The sequence below is a fragment of the Peromyscus maniculatus genome, chromosome 15 (assembly GCF_049852395.1).
Source record: "Peromyscus maniculatus bairdii isolate BWxNUB_F1_BW_parent chromosome 15, HU_Pman_BW_mat_3.1, whole genome shotgun sequence".
Lineage (NCBI taxonomy): Eukaryota > Metazoa > Chordata > Mammalia > Rodentia > Cricetidae > Peromyscus > Peromyscus maniculatus.
Genome location: NC_134866.1, coordinates 28,082,012 through 28,108,903, shown reverse-complemented (window position 1 = coordinate 28,108,903; position 26,892 = coordinate 28,082,012). Strand labels below are relative to the sequence as shown.

The 26,892-nt window shown below is 41.7% G+C and overlaps 1 protein-coding gene across 1 annotated transcript in view; it reads left to right on the top strand.

Moving 5' to 3' along the window:
• The first annotated feature begins 24,723 nt into the window (after nt 1-24,723).
• Adamts12 (ADAM metallopeptidase with thrombospondin type 1 motif 12) overlaps nt 24,724-26,892 on the top strand; it is a 262,599-nt gene continuing 260,430 nt past the window's right edge. Inside the window, exon 1 of the mRNA XM_042261410.2 lies at nt 24,724-25,124. Within this exon, the coding sequence (XP_042117344.2) occupies nt 24,998-25,124 (127 nt within the window). The 5' untranslated portion in view covers nt 24,724-24,997. The remainder of the gene's footprint in view (nt 25,125-26,892) is intronic.

The window sequence follows — 26,892 nt, the reverse complement described above, 5'->3', positions numbered from 1 at the left end:
TTACCTAGACATCTCGAAAACTGACTACTAGGACCTTGACGGGCAGCATGCAAGGGTGCAAGTCAGCAGGAAACAAAAGAGTCTGCCTTGGGAGTCTACTCTGAATCTGGGTAAGTGGGGATACTGTTCTCAGATGAAGTGATGGGAAAATGACACATTCAGATTAGACAAACGGGACTGCAAATGCTTATAAGACTATCGATGAGAAATCGGGGGATAGTTGAATATATGGGTTTGCAACTCTGAAATCTAGATCTGAGATAAAAACTGTGTGAGCCAATAGCACAGAGTTGAAAATCACAGGTTTGGCATTGTCTGGTGGAAGCTTGAAAATGAAATAACCGAAGAAGGCAGCAGACTTGGATAGGACAATAACAGGTGGAATAAGGGGCAGGAGAAAATTAAGAGCATGTGACATGGAAGGCAAGAAACCTAAAAAATGTAAGACGAAAGAAGAGGCTGTGTCTAATGCCACTGAGGTGAAGGGTGGCAAGAATGGAAATAATAGTCATAGAGTCAAGAGTCAATAGAGATCAAGAGACCATAGGTAATATCAGCACTCAGCAACATTTCAGGAGGCAGATGCTGGGCAAAGGGGCTCCTAAGATTAGTAAGGGACTCTCATTGACTTCTGGCCACTGGGGAAGCAGAGTCAAGGGAATGGGGTAGAGTTCAGAGATGCTAACATTCTGCTCATTGGAGATCTATGGTATAGGCTGAGAGATTCACCTAGACAACTGCCAAAGAGAAAGAATGCAGTCATGAGTTTGGGCCCTGGAGTCCTCAGTGTGTGTTGCTCACCTGAGAAATCATTTCAGTCTAAACGACAATTTTGAAACTTTGGAAATGTTGACCTTCTGAGACTGGTCATTCTTTGTTGTGGGAGGGTGACCAGCACTCCTGACCTGTCCCCACTAGATATCAGTAACATGTCTCACTCCTAAAATGCAATACAAACTGTCCTTACATGGCCAGGTACTATCTGGAGCAAACATTCCCTTCCCTCTACTAAGAAACTATGATCTTTCTGGGTTTGGGTTACCTCACTCAGGATGATTTTTTTCTAGTTCCATCCATTTGCCTGCAAATTTCATGCTTTCATTGTTTTTCTCTGCTGAGTAGTACTCCATTGTTTATATGTACCACATTTTTTTTCATCCATTCTTCCATTGATGGGCATCTAGGTTTTTTCCAGGTTCTGGCTATTACAAATAGTGCTGCTATGAACAACATAGCTGAGCATGTATCTTTATGGTATGAATCAGCATTCCTTGGGTATATGCCCAAGAGTGGGATGGCTGGGTCTTGAGGTAGTTCGATTCCTAATTTTCTGAGAAACCACCATACTGATTTCCACAGTGGTTTTACAAGTTTACATTCCCACTAACAGTGAAGGAGTGTTCCCTTTGCTCCACATCCTCTCCAACATTGACTGTGGTCCCTAGGATGACTGTGGCTTATAATAAATTTCGGTTTTACTCAATTATTGAAAAAAAATAGCCAAATGAATGGAAACACATGAACTATGAACCAAAGGTTGAGGGGCCCCCAGCTGGATCAGGCCCTCTGAATAGGTGAGACAGTTGATTGGCTTGATCAGTTTGGGAGGCAACTAGGCAGTGGGACCAAGTCCTGTGCTCAGTGCATGAGTTGGCTGTTTGAAACCTGGAGCTTATGCAGGGACACTTGGCTCAGTCTGGGAGGAAGGGACTGGACCTGCCTGGACTGAGTCTACCAGGCTGATCGCAGTCCTTGGGGGAGGATTTGCCCTGGAGGAGGTGGGAATGGGGGGTGGGCTGGGGGTAAGGGGAAGGGGTGGGAGGGGGGAGAATAGGGGAACCCGTGGCTGATATGTAGAACTGAATGGAATTGTAAAATAAAAAAAAATAAAAAAAGCAACTATGATCTAAAGGCAGATTATGTTAGTAGAGCATTGTACAGAATGATGTGGAAAACCTTATGACTCCATTCCCATTTCTAGGACAATAATTCATAGGGCCTCGCCTTTGAGCAGGAGTTAAAAGAGTGTACAGAGAAGTACCATGTTATACTCTCTTAGGCTACATGCATACCCCTCTCAGCATTGATTGAATACATCCTTCCAACCAGAGAACCAGAAGCTCTGGTTCATACATGACAGCTGAAACTCCTGGCCTTGTCTGAATACAAGAAAAGTTGGGGGGAAACTGGGCCCCATCTGTAGTGAGGCAAGCTGATTCTTCTGGTTCTACTTCCACTGCTGTTGTGCTGAGAGCTCTTTCAGGTCACTCAGGGCTAGCAGATACTCCATTGCTATGGATACACACGGCCCATCTTGGAAGGGAAGGAAAGAACAAAAAAACAAGTGCTTGTGGCTTTGCAATCTTCTTATGTGCCTCCCAGTGAAGTTTCAGGTTAGACTTCTCAAACAGGCATTCCAAGTCATTAGATATTTTGAATATGGAATAGAGAAGTTGAAGTCTCTGCCACTCTTGCTTGGAAATGAGTCATCTCAGGGCTGACCCCCAAGCAATCAGATAATGATTCCATCCACAGTCGGGTGATGCTTCTAGCTGCAGATTCTCCACGTAAGGAAGTAACTGGCAGTCTGGAATAGCCTGAGGTAGATGCTGGGTGTGCATCTTGAAAGTTAGTGGGGCGCTTGTCAAAAATACAGATTACATACCTCTCCACATCCCACACCATCCCCAGACACTCCGATTCTCAGAAGGGTTGGGAAGGAGCCCAGAGGGCCACAGTTTGGACATTCTGCCAAGCAACTCTAATTTTTTCCCAAATTTGAGCCTCTGTACCAATTTCCATGCAAGCTCTAAACCTCTAGGTAGGTAATTCTGAATTCTTGAAAACCATGGTCTCCAGTGCCAGTTTATTACGCACTTGATTCTGGATGGGGTGAAGGAGCTATGGAGAGACTTGATTACATTCTCTCTCTCTCTTTTTAATTTATTTAACTTTATTTTATGTGTGCACTGGTGTGAAGGTGTCAGATACCCTGTAACTGGAGTTACAGACAGTTGTGAGCTGTGATGTGGGTGCTGGGAATTGAACCCAGGTCCTCTGGAAGAGCAGCCAGTGCTCTTAACTGCTGAGCCATCTCTCCGGTCCAGCCCATGGTCACATTCTCTTAATATCACAGTAAGCCCCTGTTGATTTGAAAGGGCCTTGTGCTGCAGAGGGGCCATGAGAACTAGTTAACCTACGACTCAGCTTGACCCCTCAGAGATGGCTGTCCCCATGTGTCGCTCCCACAGAATGTTGCCAGCATGCCTAGAAAGATCTTCATTCCTTACTCTGTTCTCCAACATGAATCACAGATGATGTGTAAGAACTTCCAGTTGTGTTTGACTAAGTCTGTATAATGGAGGAGAAATTCCCTTTTCAAACAATTCACTGTCAGAGAAAACTAAACTTCAGACCATTTATCTGAACAGTGTTGAGCCTGTTTTGGTCAGACAGCCCATCCAAACTCGAAGGAGAAAAGCCTGTCAGGGTGAAATGCTGTTAGGTGTGCTGTTAAAAATAACACCACATCCTTTGACTTTCCATATGAATCCCTACTGGAAAGTTGAACAGTATGTAATTTGTTGACATTGTTAAAGAGTATAAACCTTGTGGAAAAATAAAAAAGAGGCTGCCTTTTTTCAGCAGTTTGATTTAAGCCAGCCATGGCCCATTCTGCATTTGCAGTCCATTATTTTGATTATCAAGTTTTAACATTGTTGGTGTTCACATGTCAAACTGTTTTCCTTGGCTGGCACTGCCTTTGTTAAAGACAGTCTTGTAAATGTTTCCTCTCCTTTTCCATGTCAAAATATTTCAGACTTACTTATACTTCAAGAGTAGGCAAAAATACTACCATTTTGAGAAAGGTCCCCCAATTCACTGAAAAAGATGCATTTTCCCCACCTTATCTACTTCTGTTTAGGCATGCATCCCACATAGCAGATTCTGAGGCTTTCTGTACAGTTTCTCCTGCTGGCAAGGTGTGTGTGAACATTCTTGAAGTTCATAAGCACAAAACATAGTTTAAGAAGAAAGAGTTAACATTAATGATCTTAGCTTCCAACTCAAGATACTGGAAGAAGACCAATAAATTACATTCATAAGGTAGGACCAGAGATACACAGGCAGAATCTTAGTTGCGTCAGGGACTAACTTTCTTACTGTTATGTCACAGAGATATTCAAAGAGAGGTCTTAGGAGGAGGCCAGAGCATCTGAGGACAGGGTTGCTTGGGGTCCTGGGAAAGAGGCTAGCCAATAGATATGTAGGTATATTTGTATTTTTTGGAAGCCTCTGATGCCATCATTGTGTACCTCAGTCTACACAAACATGAATCCTTACAATGTTGTGCATTCTCTTGTCAATCCAGCACCCCAAACTCTGAACTACAGGAATATTAACTCACTGGTCATTCACCACGTCCCGAAGCAGCCTTGCTCCCTTTCTTTGTCCACCACATATGTTCTCTTTGCTCAGGTGGGAATTTCCAGTCTCTCTGCTGTCTGAACCATAAGTTCTCTTTCTTAGAGGTATTTTTTTTGTCATTTTCAGCTTTAAATTTCTTTTGAAAATTATATATACACATATAAGGATTTTTTTTTTTGGTCTTTTCTATCCCCATCACCTTCTTCTGTCCCTGTCCTTCTCCTTCCCATGCTCCTACTTTCAGCCCCCCCCCCACTGACTTCAACTGAAGTTGCTTGCATGAGCATGACTTGGGGTTATTTCCTAGGACACTGGCAACTTACCAGTGGCTCTCCCACTGAAGAGAGGCTGTGAGCACTGGTAACCATTCACTGTGCAGAGTCCCTCAGTGGGCACTGGAGAATGTCTTGACTTCCTCCCCTAGGCAAGATGAAATGGTGATGGCCTCAGTCTTATACAGGCAACCACAGCTGAAGCCAGTGTCTGGTGTTTCCCAGAGCTCTTCCTCATCTTCTGGCTCTTAACATTCTTTCCACCCATCTTCCTTGATGTTCCCTGAGCCATGGGAGTGGGGGAGGGGTTGACACAGATGTCCCATGTAGGACTGAGCACTCCATAGTCATGTATTCTCAGCACTTCAACTTTGACCTACCGATCTGTCTTGAAGATTCAACTCACCTCATTTCTTCTTTGGAGAGTTTGGTAATTCTCAGTGCTCCCAAAAGAGAACCAATCACTCTTTCTCTGTTCCCCTAGGACTTTGTATGAACATCTGCTATTGTGCTTATTGCTCACAAACCACAACAATGAAGTCCTCTAAACTGAATGCATCTTGAGCACTGCAGTCATGTCTAATTTTGTATCCTCAGCTCTTGACAAAGTGCCTGGAAAGTCCTGTGGAGCTTGTACCCACAAATGAGTCATTAATTCAGTTCTTTCCTGACCACTAACATCCATTTAACAATGAAAAAGCAATTTCCAGTTAGAACACCCTGAAGTAATGAATAAGTTCTGTTTCAAATACTTCTCCAGGTCTCCTATTCACACCTTGCACAACATGAAAGCTGACATTTTCAATGCATAGGAAATTATTGTTGCATAGTGAGGCCTGCACAGGTCTCATTTGAGTAAGGAGGCTTCTATAGTCAGGCTAACAATAAGGGCTCCCAAAGAACTAATGAAGACTTGCTCTAGCAGAAGATATTGAAACTGGTCTTCATTACTTCACAACATCCTGAAAACAAAATAAAATGTCAATTTAACTATCATTCTAAATCTATTAAACCTGGCTTAACTAACCTGGCTGGATTTCATGTACAGCTTTTAGATTCTCGTGTTTGAGTGTGAATGTGTGAATGTCATGCACACAAGTGGTGTGTGTAGAGGGCATGTATGCCATGGTGTGTAGTTAAAGGTTCAAGAACAACATTATTAATTAATTAAAAATTATTTTATATGTATGAATGCTTTGCTAGCATGTATGTCTGTACCCCATGTGCATCTCTGGTGTCAGCAAAGGCCAGGACTAAGTGTTGAATGGCCCTGAAAGTGGAATTACAGAAAGTCGTGAGCCTCCGTGGACCTGGGTCCTCTGAAAAAGCAGCCAATGCTTTTTCTTTCAATCAGAGCCATTTCTCTAGCCTCAGAAAACAACTTTTGTGGGGCTTGTTTTCCTTTTACACCTTTATGTGGGTTTCAGGGACTACACTCAGGTCTTCAGGCTTACACTAACAAGCACCTTCCCTGACCCTTAGGTTCTTTTTAACAGTTCAACATTTATCCATAGTTACCACTTCTTTTCAAGGTTTCAAGAAAGTGTACTTCACACCAAATTTCACCCTACACACATCTATATAAGAGAAAATAAAAGAACCATATAGCTTGTTCCACAAGTTCAATGAATCTAGCCAATTTCCACCAAAATCACTTGAGGAAAATGAAATAATGTTTTATCAGCAAGATGTGGCTAGTTGGAGTCAGGAAATATGAAACCAGAGAGGAATCAGAGGTCTATCTATTTGCCAATGAGGCCAGTGGTGCCATTGATGAAGACAGAATGCTTATTAGATTCTATTATAAAAGCATGTTTAAGCAGGGCGGTGGCACACACCTTTAATCCCAGCACTCGGGAGGCAGAGGCAGGCAGATCTCTGTGAGTTTGAGGCCAGCCTGGACTACCAAGTGAGTCCCAGGAAAGGCGCAAAGCTACACAGAGAAACCCTGTCTTGAAAAACCAAAAAAAAAAAAAAAAAAAAAAAAGCATGTTTAAAGCTGATGTAGTTGCTACCTATGATATCCAGTTCTAACACATCCAAAAGCTTCCTCCCATCCCCTTTGTAATGATCCCTCCTATTAACTTGCTCACTCTGGTGTGCCTGTCAGTACAGAGGAGTTTGTTTTTCCTAGAGGTGTTTATCAGTGCAACCTTACACGATGCACTGTGCTTGTTTATATGTGAGAAGGCAAGGGTCTGGCTTCTTGGCTCTGAATACTCAAATCTGTGCTGCCAAGTGTAGTTTGTTCTTTTAATGCTTATTACTATTCTACAAGATGGGTATAAAGTTTATGTATTCAGCTATTGACAGATTTGGATTGTTGCCAATTTGGGCTTTCATAGAAGACACTGCTGTAGATGATTATGGTAGTTTGAATAAAATTGGCCCCCATGAGTTCATAGGGCACTATTAGAAGGTGTGGTTTTGTTGGAGTAGGTATAGTCTTGTTGGAGGAAGTGTGTCACTTAGGGGTGGACTTTGAGGTTTCCTTTGCTCAAGCTATGCTCAGTGTGGTGCAAAGTTTACTTCCTGTTGACTATAGACCAAGATGTGGAACTCTCAGCTCTTTCTCCATCACCACTATGATGATAATGGACTAAACCTCTGAAACTATAAGCCACCCCAATTAAATTTTTTTCTTTATAAGCATTGCTATGGCCAGGGTGTCTCTTCACAGCAATAAAAACCTTAACTAAGACAGAAGTTAGTAACAGGGACTGGGGTATTATTATGATAATGTTTTTATTTGGAGGAATTTGGACTTTGGTATGTTGGGTTAGGAAAATAGTGGAATGCTTTAAGCACTGCTTAATAGGTCATACTAGTAGGAAGATGGAAGACTTGAATTGTAGGGGCCTGGTTCAAGAGGTTTCTGAGACAAAGAATTTTAATATGTTGCCTAGCAATCACTCTTTTGATATTTTGGTGAAGAATGTGGCTGCTTTTAGTCCTGGTCTGAAAAGTCTGCCTGAGCCTAAAATGAAGAGTTTTGGATTGATGGTATTGGCTAAGGAACTCTCAAAATAAGCTAGTATAGACTCTGTGTGGTTACTGGTGTTAACTCGAATGAAGATTTATAATGAAGGAGCAAACTGAGAAAGGAAAAATACAAAATATATAATTTGAGGAAAAAAGAAGCACCAGGAAGTGGAATGGAACTAAATCTTTTGTTTAAGGTAATAAACAGATTAAGAAATGGAATAAAGGGAGTGATGATCTCAGGGCAAGATCCAACCCAGCTAAGTTTCTAACTTGTGAAAAAGGAATTATAGAAAAGCTTAGAATCAGGTATGGTGGTGCACTCCTTTTATCCCAGCACTCTCAAGGCAGAGGCAGGTGAAGCTCTGATTTTGAAGACAGCCTGGTCTACAGATCTAGATTCAGGATAGCCAACCTTAGTCAGTTAAGGAAACCATCAAAAACATAAAGCTGATGAAGATATAATTGAAGGAGGGGCCTGTGTTCTGGCCTCAATAAGTAGCAGAATTTGGCAGCTTTGGCCATGTGGTTCTGGAGTTAAGGACAGAAGAAAGGGGCTATGGAATCCCTACTAAGAAAAGCCACTGAGGGCAGGAATGTGTCAGGGATGTTCCTGAATGGGGGCCTAGAGAGGTCGTTGCTTGAATCTGTGAATCCTAGATTACCTTGGAGACCTCAAAATGCTAGAGATACCAGAGCCATGGGATACCTGCCAAGGAAAGCTACTAACAGGGAGTATAACCACCCCAAGAGAGAGAAGTGTGTTGTAGTCAACAAAGCTGAAAGGAGTTGGAGATCTGAAGAGTGTTTTGACATCAGACATAGAGATGCTGAGTTTAGAGTTTGCCCAGCTGGTTTTCTGTCCTGCTTTGGTCCATTATTTCCTCACTATGCTCCATTCCCTGTGTTTTGGAATGGCAATGTATACCTGTGTCATTATATATTGAAAATATGTGATCTGCTTCTTTATTTTAATTTTATAGGGGATTATAATTAAGAGATTGCATGAATCTCAGAAGAGACTTTGAACTTTGGGCTTTTAAACATTGTTGAGACTGTGATAGATTATGGGGACTGTTGAAGTTTGACTAAATGCATTTTGCATTATGACATTGTTATAAGCTTTTGGAAGCCAGGGTGTATAATGTGGTGCTTTGAAAGAAAATGGCCCCCAAAGGGAGTGGCACTATTAGAAGTTATGGCCTTGTTGGAGTAGGTGTGGTCTTACTGGAGGAAGTGTGTCACTGTAGAGGTGGGCTTTGAGGTCTCATATATGCTCAAGACATGCCCACTGTCTAAGACCACTTCCTGTTGCCTGTGAGTCAAGATGTTAAGGACTCTCAGATTCTGCTCCAGCACCATATCTATCTGCATGCCACCATGTTGTGCCATGATGATAATGGAATAAACCATTGTAAGCCACCCAATTAAGTGCTTTCCTTTATAAGAGTTGCTGTGGTCATGGTGTCTCTTCACAGTAACAGAAACCCTAACTAAGACAATGATAGTGCCCGTATCTTTGGGTGGATGCACAATTGCTTTCATTTGTATTGGCCTAGTGCCCAAGAGTGGAGTGGATTAAGTCATGGTACTAGGTAGTTATAATTTTAAGAAATTAGTAAGCTGTTTTCAAGAGGTTTAAATGTTGCTAGCCTTGTAAATCATAAATTGAAATTCTAAATGGATGTTGCCAGGAGCTGAGGACTTTGGAAGCTCAATCTTCACAAACGGTATGGAAATCCCAGAACCTGACTCATTACATGAGGAAACAGAAAATAACATTGTCTAAATAAGCTGGAAAGCAGCTGCTCAGCTGAGGCCCTGGTCTTGAACCTCTCAGCCTCCAGTATGCTTTTGATGCTTTCTCTTAGTTGGTCATTTCCCTTTTCCTTTCGGGATTTCAGAGATATTGCTTGTCTTCTGGCTGGCTTTGCTTTGGATGAAAAGTTTGTCTCATTCTGCTTTGTGTCCACATGTAGAATGCCTTACCTTATTTTTCTGGTTACAAACTAGATTTCGCATTTCTTATTTGTTTTGAGCACTTGGGTTGTGATGTGCCCTTGGGGTGGTTTTTCTATTTCTGTGTTTGCAATTTATTGAACATCTTGTATATAAAGAGAATATTTATATGTGTATGCATATATGTATGTATATATATATGCTGTCTTTTTCATTTAGAATTTTTTTATGTCTTCAAGTTCACTGATATTTTCTTCTTCAGGGTCTAATTAACTAACAATGCCATGTAATACATACATTGTTTTCTTAATCCCTAGAAGTTTGACTTGCTTTTTTCATATTTCTCATGTCTTTCTTTACCATGCCTATACTTTCTTTGCCTTTTTCTAAATAATGTACTCACTTGAATCTAAAAATATCTTTATTAACTAACAATTATCAACAATATCATTTCTGGGTCTGTTTCTCCTTATTTAATTGCTTCTTTGAGGTAATATTTTATTGTTGATGCTGTTGTTACTTTGTCTGTTTTTTTCCCAGAGCTGAGGACCAAACCCAAGGCCTTGAGCTTGCTAGGCAAGTGCTCTCCCACTGAGCTAAATCTCCAACTCCGGAAATATTTTTTAATTGAATGATACATATGATAAACTTTACCTTATTGGATAATGGCTCCTTTAATGTTCCTTTAAATATTCTTTTTAATTCTTCAACAGTTTTATACATGTATATAATGAATGTTAGTCATTTCACTCCCATTATCTTCTCTCATCCTCCTTCTTCTCCTTCCCCCTCTGAGCTGTAACACTTAGAATTCCCAGCTACATGCAGTTGTCAGCACTGTTTGTTTGAACATTTTCTTTCTCATCTTGCTTTAGGTAATTTTATTACATGCATGGGTGATTAGTATTTAATAAAGGGGATGCGAGTGAATCCTTTATAAACTGCACCTCTCCTCCTTCCTGGCAGGTCCTTCCTCTCCTGCAGCCTTTCCTGTAAACTCCTTGCCACTTTGGGAAGCTCCAGTTCTTGCCTGTCCTCTCAATGACACATCAGTGAACTGTTTGAAGTCTGTCCACTCACTGCATTGCGTTCTAGGACGTCTCTCTCAACAGTCAGCTGAAAACACTGTCCCTCATTTAATCTGTTTACTTAATGTCCCCATCTCCTTCATCTCACCTGTTTACCCAGGAAGACGAAATTGTCCTTCTGATACTCTGTCACCGTTCCAGATGCATGTCCCTTTCGCTAGATATTTATACACTGCCTCTATGAGGTTGAAGAGTGTCTTCACAATATCTTCATCAAGGCACGTATCATCAGCAATCTAAATAAGAAACATCTGGTGTTTTGTGTGTGTGTGTGTGTGTGTGTGTGTGTGTGTGAGAGAGAGAGAGAGAGAGAGAGAGAGAGAGAGAGAGAGAGAGAAAGAGAGAGAAAGAGAGAGAAAGAGAGAGAGAGAGAGAGAGAGAGAGAGAGAGAGAGAGAGAGAGAGAGAGAGAGATTGCTGAGGTACTTCAAGTTGCTGCTGTACTGTGAGATTTTGACACTGTGTTATCTGGTCTTGTCAAGACTAGTGCTCTTTTTAAGCGTGTAAATAATATATACAAGTACCAATAATAAAATATTGTGAAACAAATGATAAATACCACCCCAGCCCCCAAGGAAACATTGGTGGGTTTGTGATGGGCCTCAGTTTCCAAACCTCATTTCCAAAGCAATGACTCTTGATTTCTCTTTCTGGCTTGTGTTCCAAGGTCAGATGTCAGACCATGTGTAGAAATGACACTGTGGTGGCCCCTTGAACAGACCAATGCTCCATCTACTGCTTGAGTACATATTATGTATCCCTTAGGAATGTAGTACATGTGTGTATATGTGAACACACAAACATACACTTATGTGATCAGCTGTGGTGGTATTGTGTTCCCCAAAATATTGTGTACCCTAATAAATTTATCTGGGGTCAGAGAACAGAAAAGCCACTAGATACTTAGGATAGGCAGTGGTAGCACATGCCTTTAGTCCTAGCATTCCAGAGGCAGAAATCCATCTGTTCAAGGATACAGCCAAGCATGGTGACTCATGCCTTTAATCCCAGAAAGCCAGCCTTTAATCCCAGGGAGTGATGGTAGAAAGCAGAAAGGTATATAAGGCGTGAGGACCAGAAACTAGAAGCATTTGGCCTGGTTAAGCATTTGACTGGTTAAGCTTTCAGGCTTCTAGCAGCACAGTTCAGTTGAGACCCATTCTGGCTGAGGACTCAGAGGCCTCCAGTCTGAGGAAACAAGACCAGCTGAGGATCTGGCAAGGTGAGGTAGCTGTGGCTTGTTCTGGTTCTCTGATCTTCCAGTTTACCCCAATACCTGGCTCAGGTTTGATTTTATTAATAAAGACTATTTAAGATTCATGATATAACCAGCTACTTTTGCTTTCAGTAAATCTGTAAAGGAGACTACTTACTCTTATGAGCAAAGGAAGGCAGGAATATTCTAAAACTGAAGTCAGAATTTGATTTCCATGGTCAGGTGGGAGTTAGGAGAGAAATCCAATCTTTTTAGCAAAAGAATGTGTCTATGGGCCTCAAACATTTCTCATATTGTTCCTCGCACTTATTCATCATACACCCATCCTATGATCAAATATTTAGCAGGTGCATCTTTGAGTGATATGCAGAAATGAATAAAACATAGTCCCCACGCCCACTGCTTATAATCAAGTGAGAAACCAATCAAAATTACCTAATTAACATGAGTTTTTCTGCATGACATGCTGCTCAGCTGCTCACTTTCTAATTCACTATCAAATGAGTTATCACTTCTTTGTGTTCACAGACTTCCCTAACTCTTACATGCTAATCCACCCATTCAGTCAACGTAGCCTGCACTTCTGACTTTCTCACACCCAGTTTCAAAGACACTACCCGTCTATTCATAGAAAGATGAACACTCTCACCTTTAAAGATGAAACACACCACATTAATCTGATCATAAACACAGCTTTACTCTAGGAGACTGTGGCCGAATCAACAATACCCTTTGATCTGGAGTCCCCTCAGGTGACCCAGTCGAGATTTTGTGTGCCAACAAAACAAGTAGCTGATAGTGTGAGTCAGTGCTATCTGCAACAGACAGGGGATTATAGAACAATAAAGGAGGTCCTGGCCACCGTGGAGGCCATCAGGATTCAACATGGATAAAGGTGTTAGCAGAAGCTCTTGGCCCTCCACAGCTGTCTTGTGGGCCTCATGCAAGGAGGCTGGAGGACACAGCCTGGCTTTCTGTGCTGTGAAAAATCAAAGTGCCATAAATGCTTGACTCGTGGACACGGGGATGATTCACATTTCTCTCCAGCAATGTGGGCAAGCAATGTTGAAATTCAACAAAAATCATAAAGAAATCTTTAGTCTCAATCTAAGGTTAACGTCAAGGTTGATTTTTTTTCCTGTATTATTCAGAGAAGAGACATACTGTCCATGGAAAGTCAATCATCTCAGTACTTAAGGCAGTTGCTTCCTTGGTTTCAGGGAAAGATCTCCAACATGCAGTAGCAGCATGAATGTCTCTGCCTGGTTTTAGGCCCCAGGTTCTATTATTTCTATATTTAGTGACAAGGAGAATCAATTGTGATACAGCCATACAATGGAATACAACTTGGGAATCAGAAAGAGCAAATGAAACACACAACATCCATGCGTCTCAAAAAGAATGCCCAGTGAAACAAGAAAAATAAAAATGAGAATTTCTCAGTAACTCATTCACACAAAAATTCTACAAATATGCCCAAAACAACCCCCAAATGTTAGTGACAGGAAGCAGAGCAGTAGCTGCCTGAAGTTATGGGTCATTTAACTAGACACAGGAGGAAAGATCTTTCAAAGAAGCCATCTAGGAAACAGCTGGTTTGATGCATATATGTTTATTATTATGTGAAACAGATTAATATTGTAGTGATGGTATCATAGGTCTATACACATATTTTCAACACATATAAAGTTGTGTGCTTGAAACAGGATTAGTTTCTTATGCTGAAATTATACTCCAATCATAACTATTTACAGGGCTGGAGCGATGGCTCCGTGGTTAAGAGCACTGACTGCTCTTTCAGAGGACCTGGGTTCAATTCCCAGCACCCACATGGTGGCTCACAACTCTCTGTAGGTCCAGTTCCATTGCCACTCATGGCAAAACACCAATGCACATAAAATAAAAGTAGAAAACATTTTTTTTAAAAAAAGAAAAGAACTTCTCCAATCATAACTATTTACAAAGTGGATACTACTATATTTATTACTGCCTAAACTAATCTCATCTTTTCACTTTCAAGTTTCTTGGGGACACAATTCTCCCACAATTCTGTTCTCAGCGGTCCCGGGGCAGGGCGCGGCGGGGGGGGGGGGGGGGGGGGGGGGGGAGGGGGGATACCAAAATCCAGTAATGTAGCCAAATTTCTAAGTGGTCTTATTAAATAAAATACACGGAGCTAAATATAGGGGTGAAAGCCTTAGAGATCAGAAAAACAGTGAGAGCCACCAGCTAACCTTAACTCACCCTGCCATAGCTTCCAAAGAGAGCTACTTCCTGTCTACCCGTACCTTTATTGCCTTGCTGTTCTGCCCTCTCATTGGCTCTTAGTCCAGCTACCTTACTTTCTTGTCACTGCCTGTCTGTACAGACCTCCAGCTCTCTATGGTTGGTACTGGGATTAAAGGTGTATGTCACCACACTTGGCTCTGTTCCCTAGTGTGACCTTGAACACACACAGATTCTGACTGCCAAGTGATCAGATTAAGGGCGTGTGCTACCACTGCCTGACTTTTGTGTTAAAGGCTTGCTATTTCCTCCAGGCAAACTTTATTAACATACAAATAAAATAACAGCACATTTCAGCACAAATAAAATATCACCACACAGTAATACCAAGGAGTGATTCTCCAGGACTAGAACAGCATGTGCTGATACTCAGCTGGTCCCTCTTCTGAGGATGAGAACCCTCCCCACACTCCCACGCTACTCCTAGGTTCTGATTCCATGCAATGTGTTAAGCAAGCCTAAACAATGCATAAAAAAGACTTAGACATTCCCTGGTATTTCCATCTCTTCCTGACACCACTCTATGATGGGATGTCTTATCTTTATGGATTTTAAGGAAACTGACTGTACGACATTTACTGGTGGGTGGACTTACCATTTCTTAACTGGTCTTTGGATCTTTGCTGTCATTTTTATTTTATCAGTCATGTTTCCGAGTCTTCAGAGGCAGTTTTCTTCTTTTCTGACTGACTGTTGGAGCTGGTGAGTGCTCTACATTCTCAGAAACTCTTCCCACTTACTTTTGATGAGAGTAAATTTTTGTAATTCTCTACTGCTCTCATTAGCCAATCTGTAGGCTTCTTTACAATTCTTTATTTCTCAACACTTCAAACAAGAACAATTTTCAGGAAAATGGATGCAACTGGAAAGAATCATGTTAAGCAAATCAAACCAATTGCAGAAAGGCAATACTGTGTTTTCCCCCCTCATTTGTGGTTCCTAGGTTTTATACAGATAAATGAAATCCTATATAGAAAGTATGATGTGAAACATGTTCAACACACAACATATACACATTAAAAAAGCTTGAAAAATTAAATAATTTAGAAAGTAAGGAAGTACCTCATGGTTCAGTCATCGTATATCTTTATTATCTGATAGCTCTACTCATTTGGAAATTTCACTAATCTTTGTGAATATCAATATTACCCATATACCCATGATGGTTTTTAAGTATATTCCTCAAATCCAGACCCTCCCCTGAAGTTCATTACAAATATCCACCAGCCCACTTGATGCTTCTTTTCAGATGGCTGAGACTCATATTGAACTTTTTTTTTTTTGGTTTTTCATGTTACTTTGTTATTTATGTGTATGTGGAGGTATTTTTTTTTAAGTTTTTTTTTTTTTAACCTGGTTCCCTCTACCAAAGGTATGGTGAGGGGAAGGTTTTTATTTTTTATTTTTATTTTTTTTTTAAGTTCACAATTCAGTGGCATGAATTACAATCAAGATATTAATTATACTTATGATATTCATTAATTACACTCATGATATTAATTACATTTGTGGTATTCATTGATTACATTCACAGTATTCATTCAATAACTATATTTATGATATTCATTAATAACATTAATTGTATTGATTTAGTACATTCATATTATGTCCTGATACTACTCTCCATTTGTGGGGCTTTTCCATCACATAAAACAGAGATTCTGTACTGAGGAAATCATTGCTCTATATTCCTTTCTTCTCCATCTTGAGACAACAGTTAATCTTTCTGTCTCTATGAATTTGAATAGTCTATATATTTCATGTAATATAATTCTATAGTATTTGTCCCTTTTTTAATGTAAAAATATTTTATGTACAACTGCAGGAGAAATAATACACAGATAGCTTGAACATAAAAACAGGTTATAATTCAAAAGTCCAGGGTTATTTGAAACTGGAAAATATTTTCTCTGTAGAAAATAGTAAAAATTTTTGAACTTTTAAAAAAAGATTATTTATTTGTTTGTTTGTTTGTTTGTTTATTATGTATACAGCGTGTATGACTGCAGGCCAGAAGAGGGCACCAGGTCTCATTACAGATACTCATGTGGTTGCTGGGAATTGAACTCAGTCAGTGCTCTTAACCTCTGAGCCATCTCTCCAGGCCCCATATTGAACTTCTTAGGGTCCCTGCTACAGCAAACCTCTCATACCTCCAATCTTTCCCATCTCTGTACTGGGAACTCTAAACCTTTCACCCACCCATGATTTCTTGGTTTCTCTTCTATCACACATCCAATTCTATCTGAAATATTAATGGTTCTGTCTTTAAACTAAATCTAGGGTCTGTCCAACTCTCTTTATGCCTTTAAAAAAACCCTTACCTAATGCAACATTATTTCCTACCTAGGTTACTTCAATTATCTGCCAAATGTGCTTTGTGTGCATCTGACTTTGCTTCCCACAGTCATTCTCAACCAATGAGATTCCAAGCCAAAGAGATTCCTTTAGATTTGAAGTCAGTTCTTTGTCAACTATTTCTTATAAATTTCCCAATGGTGTTCAGACTTGTTCAGGGTCAAATCCAAAGTCTCTGGGATCTACCCGAAGCTCCTCTTCCCTTGCTTCCCTGCCCAGCTCTCTGGCCACAACACACTGCTGCTTTCCCTTACATTCTCCAAGCTTCTTCCTACTTTGATATCATCATTTCCTCAGCCTAGGAAACCTATGTTACTCTGACTCTTCTTTCCTCTAGATTTCTGCTAATATCTAAGCAGAATTAGTTAGAGAGGATGTTCTTGGCCCTCTTAAGTGAAATATAAACCTATGATCCCAAACATTCTTTGTTCTATATTTCGCCTGCTTATTGGTATCCACTGGCTGTTACCACTGCCTTACACATTACATACTTATATTTGTTTATTTTTCTATTACCCTGTCTCCCACATCACCAAACTAGAGCATATGTAAGCACAATTACAAAGTTCCTATTTTATTTATTATTGTATTCTTGATGTTTGGACACAGTAAGTAGTCAATAAAATATATTTAATGAATAACTGTTTGCTATGATAATAACACTCAAAAGCTCTCCAATACATTCATCCCTTATTTCTTCCTCTGCTTTGCAACACATATAATGTTATAAATATAATATATATATATATGTATATATATTCTTCTTTTCTTTGTGCTTAGTATTTATGACAGAATAAAAGAAAGGTGGTCATTTCTATTAGGCTCAAGACCAGCATAGGAGCAGTTTGGTAATGACAAGACCGTGGTTTCCAGGCTGTGTACTTTTTCTCACTTGTCAAGAGACCACCATACACCGACATGTACTTGACTACTGCCTTCCAGAACACATTCACCTCATTAATTAATAGTCTTCCCTAATTTTCATCGCTGTGCCATCTCTATCAAGTGTTAAATTGTTATAAAGAATGAGAAGTCTGGTACTTTTTAATTTAGAAACTGTCCCAAGATTGCAGGAAGTTGGAGATAGCATTGAAAAAGAAGTCTTTGCGATCTGAGTCAGTCTAAGAGTAATCTGTCAACAACACACTTCATCATTTTCCAAATGCCTTAATGCATGTCAGAAGTCAACACGGATATCCCTCCTTAATCCTGATTATCACAAGCAGGAACTTAATGGTGATAAAATGATCATCCAGTCCTCAGTCCTCATAGTCCCCTTAAAAGTTTCATTAATTGTTCCAACAATGGTCTTTGTGACAGGAGCACCTAATTCAGAGTTATGTGTGACATCTGGTTGTCAAATCTCTTCTATCTCCTTTCACCTGGAAAATTCTCTTTGACTTTTCCATTTCTCTTTGACTTTTATGGCCTGTAAAGTTAAATGCCAGTTATTTTGTGCAATCTCCTGCAATTTTGGTCCATTTAGTGTTTCCTCCTTGCTAGACTTGGGTTATATACCTTTGATACTGATGTTATGTAAGCAATGCTGGTCTTCTCCTTGCAACCTAGCAGATAGTACACGGCTTAGACTTCCCGCATTGCTGATTATATTTGTTATTAACAGACTGGAGGTGATGTCCATTAGATTTACCCCACAGTACACTCTTGGCTTTTATAATTAATAAATGTCTGAGAAGATATATTTAATATTATGTGAAGTTTCCAATCTTCAACAGCTTTTCTATTCACTTATGTCCTTGGGTCAGTACAAACTGTGAGTCACTGTTTTATTATATGGTTAACTCTTTATTGCTGTTAGAAATTTTCTGCTGACATTTGACACATGGCATCCCTTTCATGCTAGCTCCTCAGCCCTACTAACACCATCTCATCTTCAGGAGATTCTTGGGTATTTGGAGCAGGCTCATCCATTTTCTAAGGCTTAGCACTTCTCTAAAGAGCTGGGTTCTTTCATAAGAGAATGCTAGTTAGGATGGATGATCAGGTGTGCACATTGTTTGTAAGGGGTCATTGGTCTAATGACCTTAAGTAGACAGGCTTAGAAAATATACATATGCACACACACATGCTTGTGTGTGCTACTACTATGAACCCTCCTGATTTCATTTGTGCATGCATCTATAACATACAACATTACTTACTAGCCCATATCAGCACCTTAATTTCCATTTCAGGGCTCATTTTACTTTTCTCTGTTCATATTCTGCTTCTTTTCACTGTCAGTGAGAAAGTTGGTTCCCATTATTCCTATTATATATCCGGACTTCATCAATCTCTCTATACGCAACTCATCACAGCCATCAGTTGTTACCATCACCTCACCTATCTCACCCTACTGGGAGGACATTCCCTCAGATGGATGCCTATCTCATTTTCCTCACTCTCTGAGATCTTGCACTGTATGGGGACAGTTGCCTCACTTTCATTGTCCAGACTGACACCTTGCCACAGGTTTTTCCGTTTCTTCCTCTCACCTCTCTTGGTCTCCTTCTGGCTAAGAAAATACCACCATAAGGTAGTTCTGTAGGCAAACCTGTAAGGATTTTCTTAATTAGTATTTGATGGGGGAGGGTCCAGCCCATTATGGGTGGGGCCAGCCCTGGGCTGGTGGTTCTGGGTTCTATAAGAAAGCAGGCTGAGCTAGCCAGTAAGCAGTACCCCCTCCATGGCCTCTGCATCAGTTCCTGCCTCTAGGTTCCTGCCCTGCATGAGTTCCAGTCCTGACTTCCTTCAGTGATGAACAGTGTTACGGAAGCATAAGCCAAATAAGCCCTTTTCAATCCAAGTTGCTTTGGGCATGGTGTTTCATCACAGCAACAATAACCTTGACTAAGACAATTTCCCACATGTGTTATCACCTGTCAATCACTTCATAATCTCTGTGGCCAGTCTAGCTACATTTCATTTTTATTAGGTTTAACTGATGTACAAGAAGACACTGGTTTCAATATATTATAACATTGTCACCTAACACTACATATTCTATTTGAGGTGTGCTCTTTCCTGAAGCCAACAGTATGTTTCATTAATCAGGGTTCTGTAGCCTTTTTAGCCATGGCTTTCAAAGGACCATTGCTATGACATTGCTTCATTAATTAAGCTGATTAATTATAGCGTCAGAAGAATGATCCAGCCAGAATGGCACCACTTAACTTCAAAGTTAGGAAGCTTTATATAACCTGTGACAAGTAGAATACAAGGTCTTTAAGCTGGTTTGGGAATACAAACTCTCTGGGATTGGGAGTGTGCAAAGTTATGCAAAGTTGTTGATTATTGACCCACTTACCCATTTAATACAATTGGCTGGAAGAATAAAAATGAATTGATTCTCCTGAAGGTACAAAGATCAATTCCCATCTTATTCCAAGGGCTACAGAGATGTTGAAAAGAAAATAGCAATTGAGATAGTGATTGTAGTATTTAAACAGAGTTGGCAGATATGAAATGTCTTTTTGTGGCATAATCATTTGCAATTCTTGGGGCCAAGTCGTGTGTGTGTGTGTGTGTGTGTGTGTGTGTGTGTGTGTGTGTGTGTCCGTGTATCAGTTTCCTTTGCCTTTCCAGTGTTAAGGACAATAACAAATATGAAATATACAGTGAGATAATTTTTCTTGTCCTTCAGCCATACCTTGTACTATTAAAAAAGTGTGAACAGAGGGAACTTTTTGAAAGGTATCCTAAATCTTTTGTCATAATTTATATGTTTATGTGGAAAGTGTTTTAATGTAATGAATTAAACTACCTGTGGTGGTTAGCTTTCATCAACTCGACACAGCTGGAGTCATCTGTGAAGAGCAAACCTCAATGGAGAGGCTGCCTCTGTCAGATGGCCTGTGGACATGTATATGGTGCATTTTCTTGATTAACAATGTACGTGAGAGAGCCCAGCTCACTGTGGATAGCACTCCTCCTCAGGAGATAATCCTGGATATATAAAGTAAAGCAAGTCCACTGAGCCACGAATAAAGTCAGTGAGCAGCTCTCTTCCACGGGCTCTGCTTCAGTTTTTGTTTCCAGGTTCCTGTTTTGTTGTGTTCCTCCTAGCTTCTCTCAATAATGAACTGTGGTCAACATGTGCATAAGCCAAAAAAAAAAATTCATTTCCCACAAATTGTTTTTGATAATGGTCTTTATCATATCAACAGAAAGCAAACTAGGACACAACCCAAGGCACACTGATGACAGCGAAGCATGTCTTACTATTCTTAGCCTCTCTGCGATTTAAGTGAGGACATTCCAAGAGGTCACTTCCCTCCACAGATATGGAGCTGCCTTTGGACCTGTGTAGTGACCTAAGTCTCTAAGTGTCTTGATTCCACTGTTTCACCCTGATTACTCATCTCCTAGTCATCAAGGCAAGTTACTTAATGTTTCAGTGTCTAGTTCCCTGCAGCATCAGGATACTAATAGTACCCACCTACTAGGGTGGGTTTTTTTTTTTTGTAGTGATTAAAGGAAGTGATGTAGATAGAGTTGTTTGTACAACACCAAGTATGCTTAGCATCAATGGATGCTCTCTACTCTTAGCTGTCATTTTACTCTGGGACCATGCACATTTTTGTATTTTCCCCTCAAAGGCAGCAAGCACATTTGTATCAAGTCAAGGATGGTTGAGAGATTATGCCGTGATTGACAGTTGTGTTCTCTATGATGCTTATGAAAGGCAGTTGGCTTTTTAAAGCGGTGTATGACATTTAACAACTTTAATATGCCACACAGTGGAGATGCACGCCTTTAATCTCAGCACTCAGGAACCAGAGGCAGGTGGATCTGTGAGTTCAAGGCCAGCCTGGTCTACAGAGTGAGTTCCAGGACAGTCAGGACTACACAGAGAAACCCTGTCTGAAAAAACAAGCAAATAAACAAACAAATTTGAATATCAGTCACTGCTGAGCAGAGGAAAAGTTGGGGAGGATTAGGCTTTCTCTGAGAAAGCTTCAAACTTTAGAGGAATTTTATAAATTCTGGAAAGAGTGGGGGGAACTTGGTGATAGAATAGTAACAAAGTACATGCGTGTTCTGAGCCACACTGGGAAGGTTGGAGAAATGAATTGCTGATCGCACCATGGGGGGCAACAATGAGCATCTGTCCAACAAAGAGCAATGAAAGTCAGCAGTTGGTGGAACAAAGGTGTATTTTGATGAAGAAAATGTGAAATCTTAAAGGTATTTGTTTAAGAAAGTACGTCGTAGAGTTATCACTGGACAAAAAGGAAATGAGCCAGACAGAGCTTATGGGTGTTTGAAAACCTTGGTTGGAGAGACCAAGATGAGAAAGTCTCTATGGTCTGAAGGACCACTGCACTGACTACAATGTGTTGAATGGGCTGACAGAATAAATGGCTTTTTAGTGGGATTTTGTATTTGGAGTTTTTAGTCTAGGATGACTTCTCAATGAATGATGTTCCGAGTCTGTATTCATTGTCTTACTACAGTGAACTACCTGGGGCAGTTAAAATGATCAAGAGAAAGGCTTATTTGAGATTTCAGTCCAAGACTTCATGCTATGGACCACAGCCCGTGGCTACAGACCTGTGGTGAGGTCGCCAGGCAGCAGAGTAAAAAAAGCACATGTCTGAACAAATGAATCATGCTACCAGCTAAGAAACAAAGAGGCCGAGGGACTAGAAATATGGTATAATTTTCTTAGATGCCCCACCCCCAGTGACTAAGATCTTACACAAGTCTCCATCTTATAAATGTTTACAGTCCCTTCCAGTACCACTACCCTAGAAATGGGGGCAGGGAGGTTTTATTTTAACCCATGGGCCTTTGGGGGACACTGTCCACATCCAAACCTAGCATGGTCTTGAAAATAGTTGGGTTAGAAGATCAGGAGGATAGTACCAGGGTTGAAGAAGTTAATCTGCAAAGCCAGAGTTCAGTGGCTCATCCTTGACACAGGGAGGACTCCAAAGCACCACAGAGTTCTTTGACTTCTTGTTTAAGAAAGAGATTTCCTTCCAGGGCACGGGAGCCAGAGGAGATCTCGGTCTTCAGAAAACATCTGGTTGCTCTCAAAAGAAGAAAAAGGAGGAAGAAGAGAAGGAGCACAAGGCTTGGGGCAGGGAGTAGAGAATTAAAAGAATATGCATTAGAGTTCAGCTCAAAGGCTTTTTTTTAAATGACCTTGTAAACACATATCTGGCAGGCCATGGTGCCCACTAAATTTCAGCTATTTTGACTCGGGATACGAACTTGATTCTTCCTGCTTGTGTGATAGGAATAGAGGCCCAGCCACACAGTTCCCTGGCTTCCTTATCATGACACAGCATGCTATCCTACATGGCAAGTGGAACTTGAGGTTGCAGGTGGAGTCAGCACACTAGTCAGATGAAGAGATGATCCCGATGATGAGGGTGATACCCAATGTACTCAGGAAGGGTGGGGAGAGGCAAAATAGAAGAGAGTCAGAGAAACATTACATGGGAAAGACCCGACCAACCATTGCTGACTTTGAAGACAGGGAAGGAGTTCTAGGAGCTAGAGAATTCCAGAAGCCGGAAGCTGAACGAGGCCTGGACATAGATTCTCCCTAAGACTTCCAGACAGGAATTCAGCTCTTTGATTTTAGCCCAGTGAATTCTGTTTCAGATCTCCAGAACTGAAGACAATAAATCTGTGTTGTTTTGAGGCAACACATTTGTAAATTTGCTCTAGCCCAAAGGAGAAAGCTAACATCCCTCAGAAGGTCTTGATAGCTCTGTTTCCCAGGATGAAGTCCTTGGGACCTCCCATCTCAGGCCTTGTATTTTGGACCCCTGGGGATGGCTTGGCTGCTCTATCGCTATCCAAGGCCAGGGGTGAGCAGACATCTTGTTGAAGGAATGTGATTGGCTGTCAGCCAAAGAGACCTCCATATAGGAGGCTAAATTCCTTCTGAATGTAGTAAGGAGGTCTGTTTCAACCCAGAGGTAAAGAATTTTGGCTGGGTTATCCTAGTAAATTCTCAAGATGCCTGGCAACTCCTGCCTTGTGGCATTCTCTCACTGATGAGAAAGTCTGAGCATCTGAATGAACACCACCCCTACACACACACACACACACACACACACACACACACACACACACATATGTGCACACACACCATATACACTACACACACACACCATACACACCACATACATCACATACAGACACACACACCACACACAAGCAACACACACACCACATACACACACACCATACCACCACATACACATAACACACACACACACACACACAACACACACACACACACACACACACGTGTACACACACCATACACACCACATATGTCACATACAGACACACACACAAGCAACACACACACCACGTACACATATACCATACCACCACACACACATAACACACACACACACACACACACACACACACACACACACACACACACAGAGGGGCAGCCAATGTTGGTAAACTGTATACATGCTCAAGGCCTGCTTGGGCTGACTCCTTTCTCGGCTATGCTGGTTTTCCACTGGTGAAGTAAGAAAGATGCATTTTGAAAATAGGAAAGCAGGCACTGACCTGCAGCCTCAGAAGGCCTCCCAGGCATTTCTCCAGTCACCCCATCCTGCAGATGAAGAGATGTGTCCAGGGTCAAGGTAGCACATTAGCTTGGATCATTTCCTGTGTGACTTGGCGAAGGGAAAAATTGCCCATTAATTGTTAAGTGGAAATCTTAGCCTGCACTGGAAGAAAAATCCCAGCGGGTTGCTAGCGGGTGGGAGTCTTGACAGAATAGGGTAAGTTCAGGGTCTGGGAGGAGCTGAGAAGCAGGGTCCCCTCTGGCCCATAACTCACTATTTATGCGTACATTTCATTCCGTGTGTGTGTGTGTGTGTGTGTGTGTGTGTGTGTGTGTGTGTGTGTGTGTGTGTGTGTGTGTGGTGGGGAGGGGTTGGATACCTTAGGAGCCTCCGACTGGCTCTTACTCTAGTGCCTTCCCAGACAGCTGTCTGGGGTCTCCCCTATTTGGCCCGCGGGCCCAGGCTCTGAGCCTGGAGGGAGGAGCTTGAGGGAGGAGGGCGTCCCGAAGGAAGATGTGCATGCTGGCTGGCGGCCTGGCGAGTGGGGAAAGCAGAGGGGTGGGGATCTGGGGTGGGCTGCGCCCCTTGGCTCGGACCCAGGCCACGCTCTGGCCTGCAGAAAGTAGAAGCTCTCAGCTCATTCACTACCCTTCAGGAAAGGGAGAGAAGACAAGCTCTCTGCCCCTCTTCTGCTTTAAAAAGCCGCTAGAGCTCCGCGGGCAGCTTGCTGGCCGCTCCCTTCCCACGCCTGGACCATGCCCCGTAGCCGCTTCCTGCGCGGCCACAGGCGAGGACTCGGTATCTGCAGCTGAGAGCTAAAACTTTTTTGACTTTTCTTTCCCCCCCCAACAACTGAACCATGCCATGTGCTCAGAGGAGCTGGCTGGCAAAGCTCTTGTTGGTGGCTCAGCTTCTTAGCTTTGGGGCTTTTTGCCACGGGAGACAAGCTCAGCCCGTCCCGGTTCGCTTCCCAGACCCGAGGCAAGGTTAGTGGCTTTTCTCTATTTATTTTTCAAGCCGTGGTGGTAGGAGAGTGGAACTTGGTCTGTCCCCTACCCCTTCCCCCACCAGTCAGGGCTGAACTCTGAGCCTTCTGGCCTGTCTCAGGGAAACTGGGTTGTGGGCTCAGTCTCCGACTTTCTTCTGACCTGGGGCTTGCGCGCATTTCCCTGCCCACTGAGGGGTGACAGACACCCTTGCTTTGAAAGACCCAAGAGCTAGCCCGTCCCCGCCCCCTCCTGGTTTCAGCTCCCCCATCCCAGATTCTAACGTGGAAATTTATTTTTATTAAAGAGACCCAGCTGGCCACAGGCAGTCATAGCAATGCTTCCTCAATTTTAAACGCCGGATCTGGAAGGTAGATATTTTATTCCGGCCCCCTGCTGAGCACACTTGGCTGTGTTTGGGTTTCCTGGAAAGATTTAGAGTTTTGTTATTTTTCAAATGACATCCCAATTTGGGAGAAATTTACGTCCTGGGGACTCGCGTTTCTCTTCCCTGATTTGTAGACTTTTCTCTTTCTTAATTTTGTGAGCCATGTGTGTTCTGAGAGAAAGCACTGGGGGACTGTGAAGATAGTTTGCAGTTGTTTAATAATAATAATAACTAATATTAACAATGATATTATTACTATTACTATTATTATTATTACTGTTATTTTAGGCCTAATGGCCAGGGAAAGTGATGATGTTGCTTGTTTTTTATTGAACTTTGAAGAATTCAGAGAGGACTGTGCTGAGCAGCGCGCAGTGGGGGTGGGGTGGAGGTGGGGGGAGTGGGATGGGGGAGCAGTTTCCCAGCACAGAGATGTCCTGTTAGCCCCTCGCACTACTAACAATGCCCTTCTGGAGTTCAGGTGCTATGGCTACCATGCCAGGTTTACAAATGGGGAAGCTGAAACATGGAGACCTTGTGAAACACGGTTTTGAACCAGGTGTCCTGACTGAAAGTCATGCAGCCGTGTTGACATCAATAGCAGGGATACGCACACGCATGCACGCGTGCACTTGTCTGTGTTTAAGGTATTGCTAGACAGTGATTTTCTGCCCACGTTGCAAAGTCAAATGCTGCTGGAGAATTCCTCTGGGGCGGCTTAGAGAGCAACCAGATGCAAATCCCTCCCTCCCTTTGCTTGACTTGGGAGCCAGAGTGGGCAAACACTGGGGTTGGATGTCAATCAGCCAGCACTTGCTTGTGTAAACGTTCCAGATACAATCTCAAGCCCCCAAGTTTAAAATAGCAGCTTTTGTTGTTCTTTGAAAAACAGTGCCTTTGTGAAAGGTCCCTTGTTCAGGGGTAGCACAAACAAAGCCTGCCAGCACTTCCCAGGGCATGCGGAGATAATTTCCTTCAAAGACATTCTCCTGGGTTAGTTTTCCAATCCTGCTTGCTTCGCATGTTTGTAAGGGAAAATGTATCATGGTGTAGAGCAGACACTGCTGAGCCAGTCTTGTTCCTCTGGAAAGCGAGATATGACTCTTTTCCTTAGTGACCTTTAGGGATATGATGAGAATATTTGATATTCAGAAGTAGCTCTAAAGTTCACTAAGCTTTATTAATGACGCAAATATATTTAAAATTAAAAATACTATCAGTTTCTAAAAGCATTGATCTTTTCATCAATCTTCATTAATGCTTTTACAAGTAATTAATTCTTTGTTGCTAAGAAGAAATTTCTTAGTGAGTTTCCATTAGAACTGAGGGAAAGAGGGAGGAGAGCAATAGAGGAGGGGAGGGGAGGGGAGAGAAGGAGAG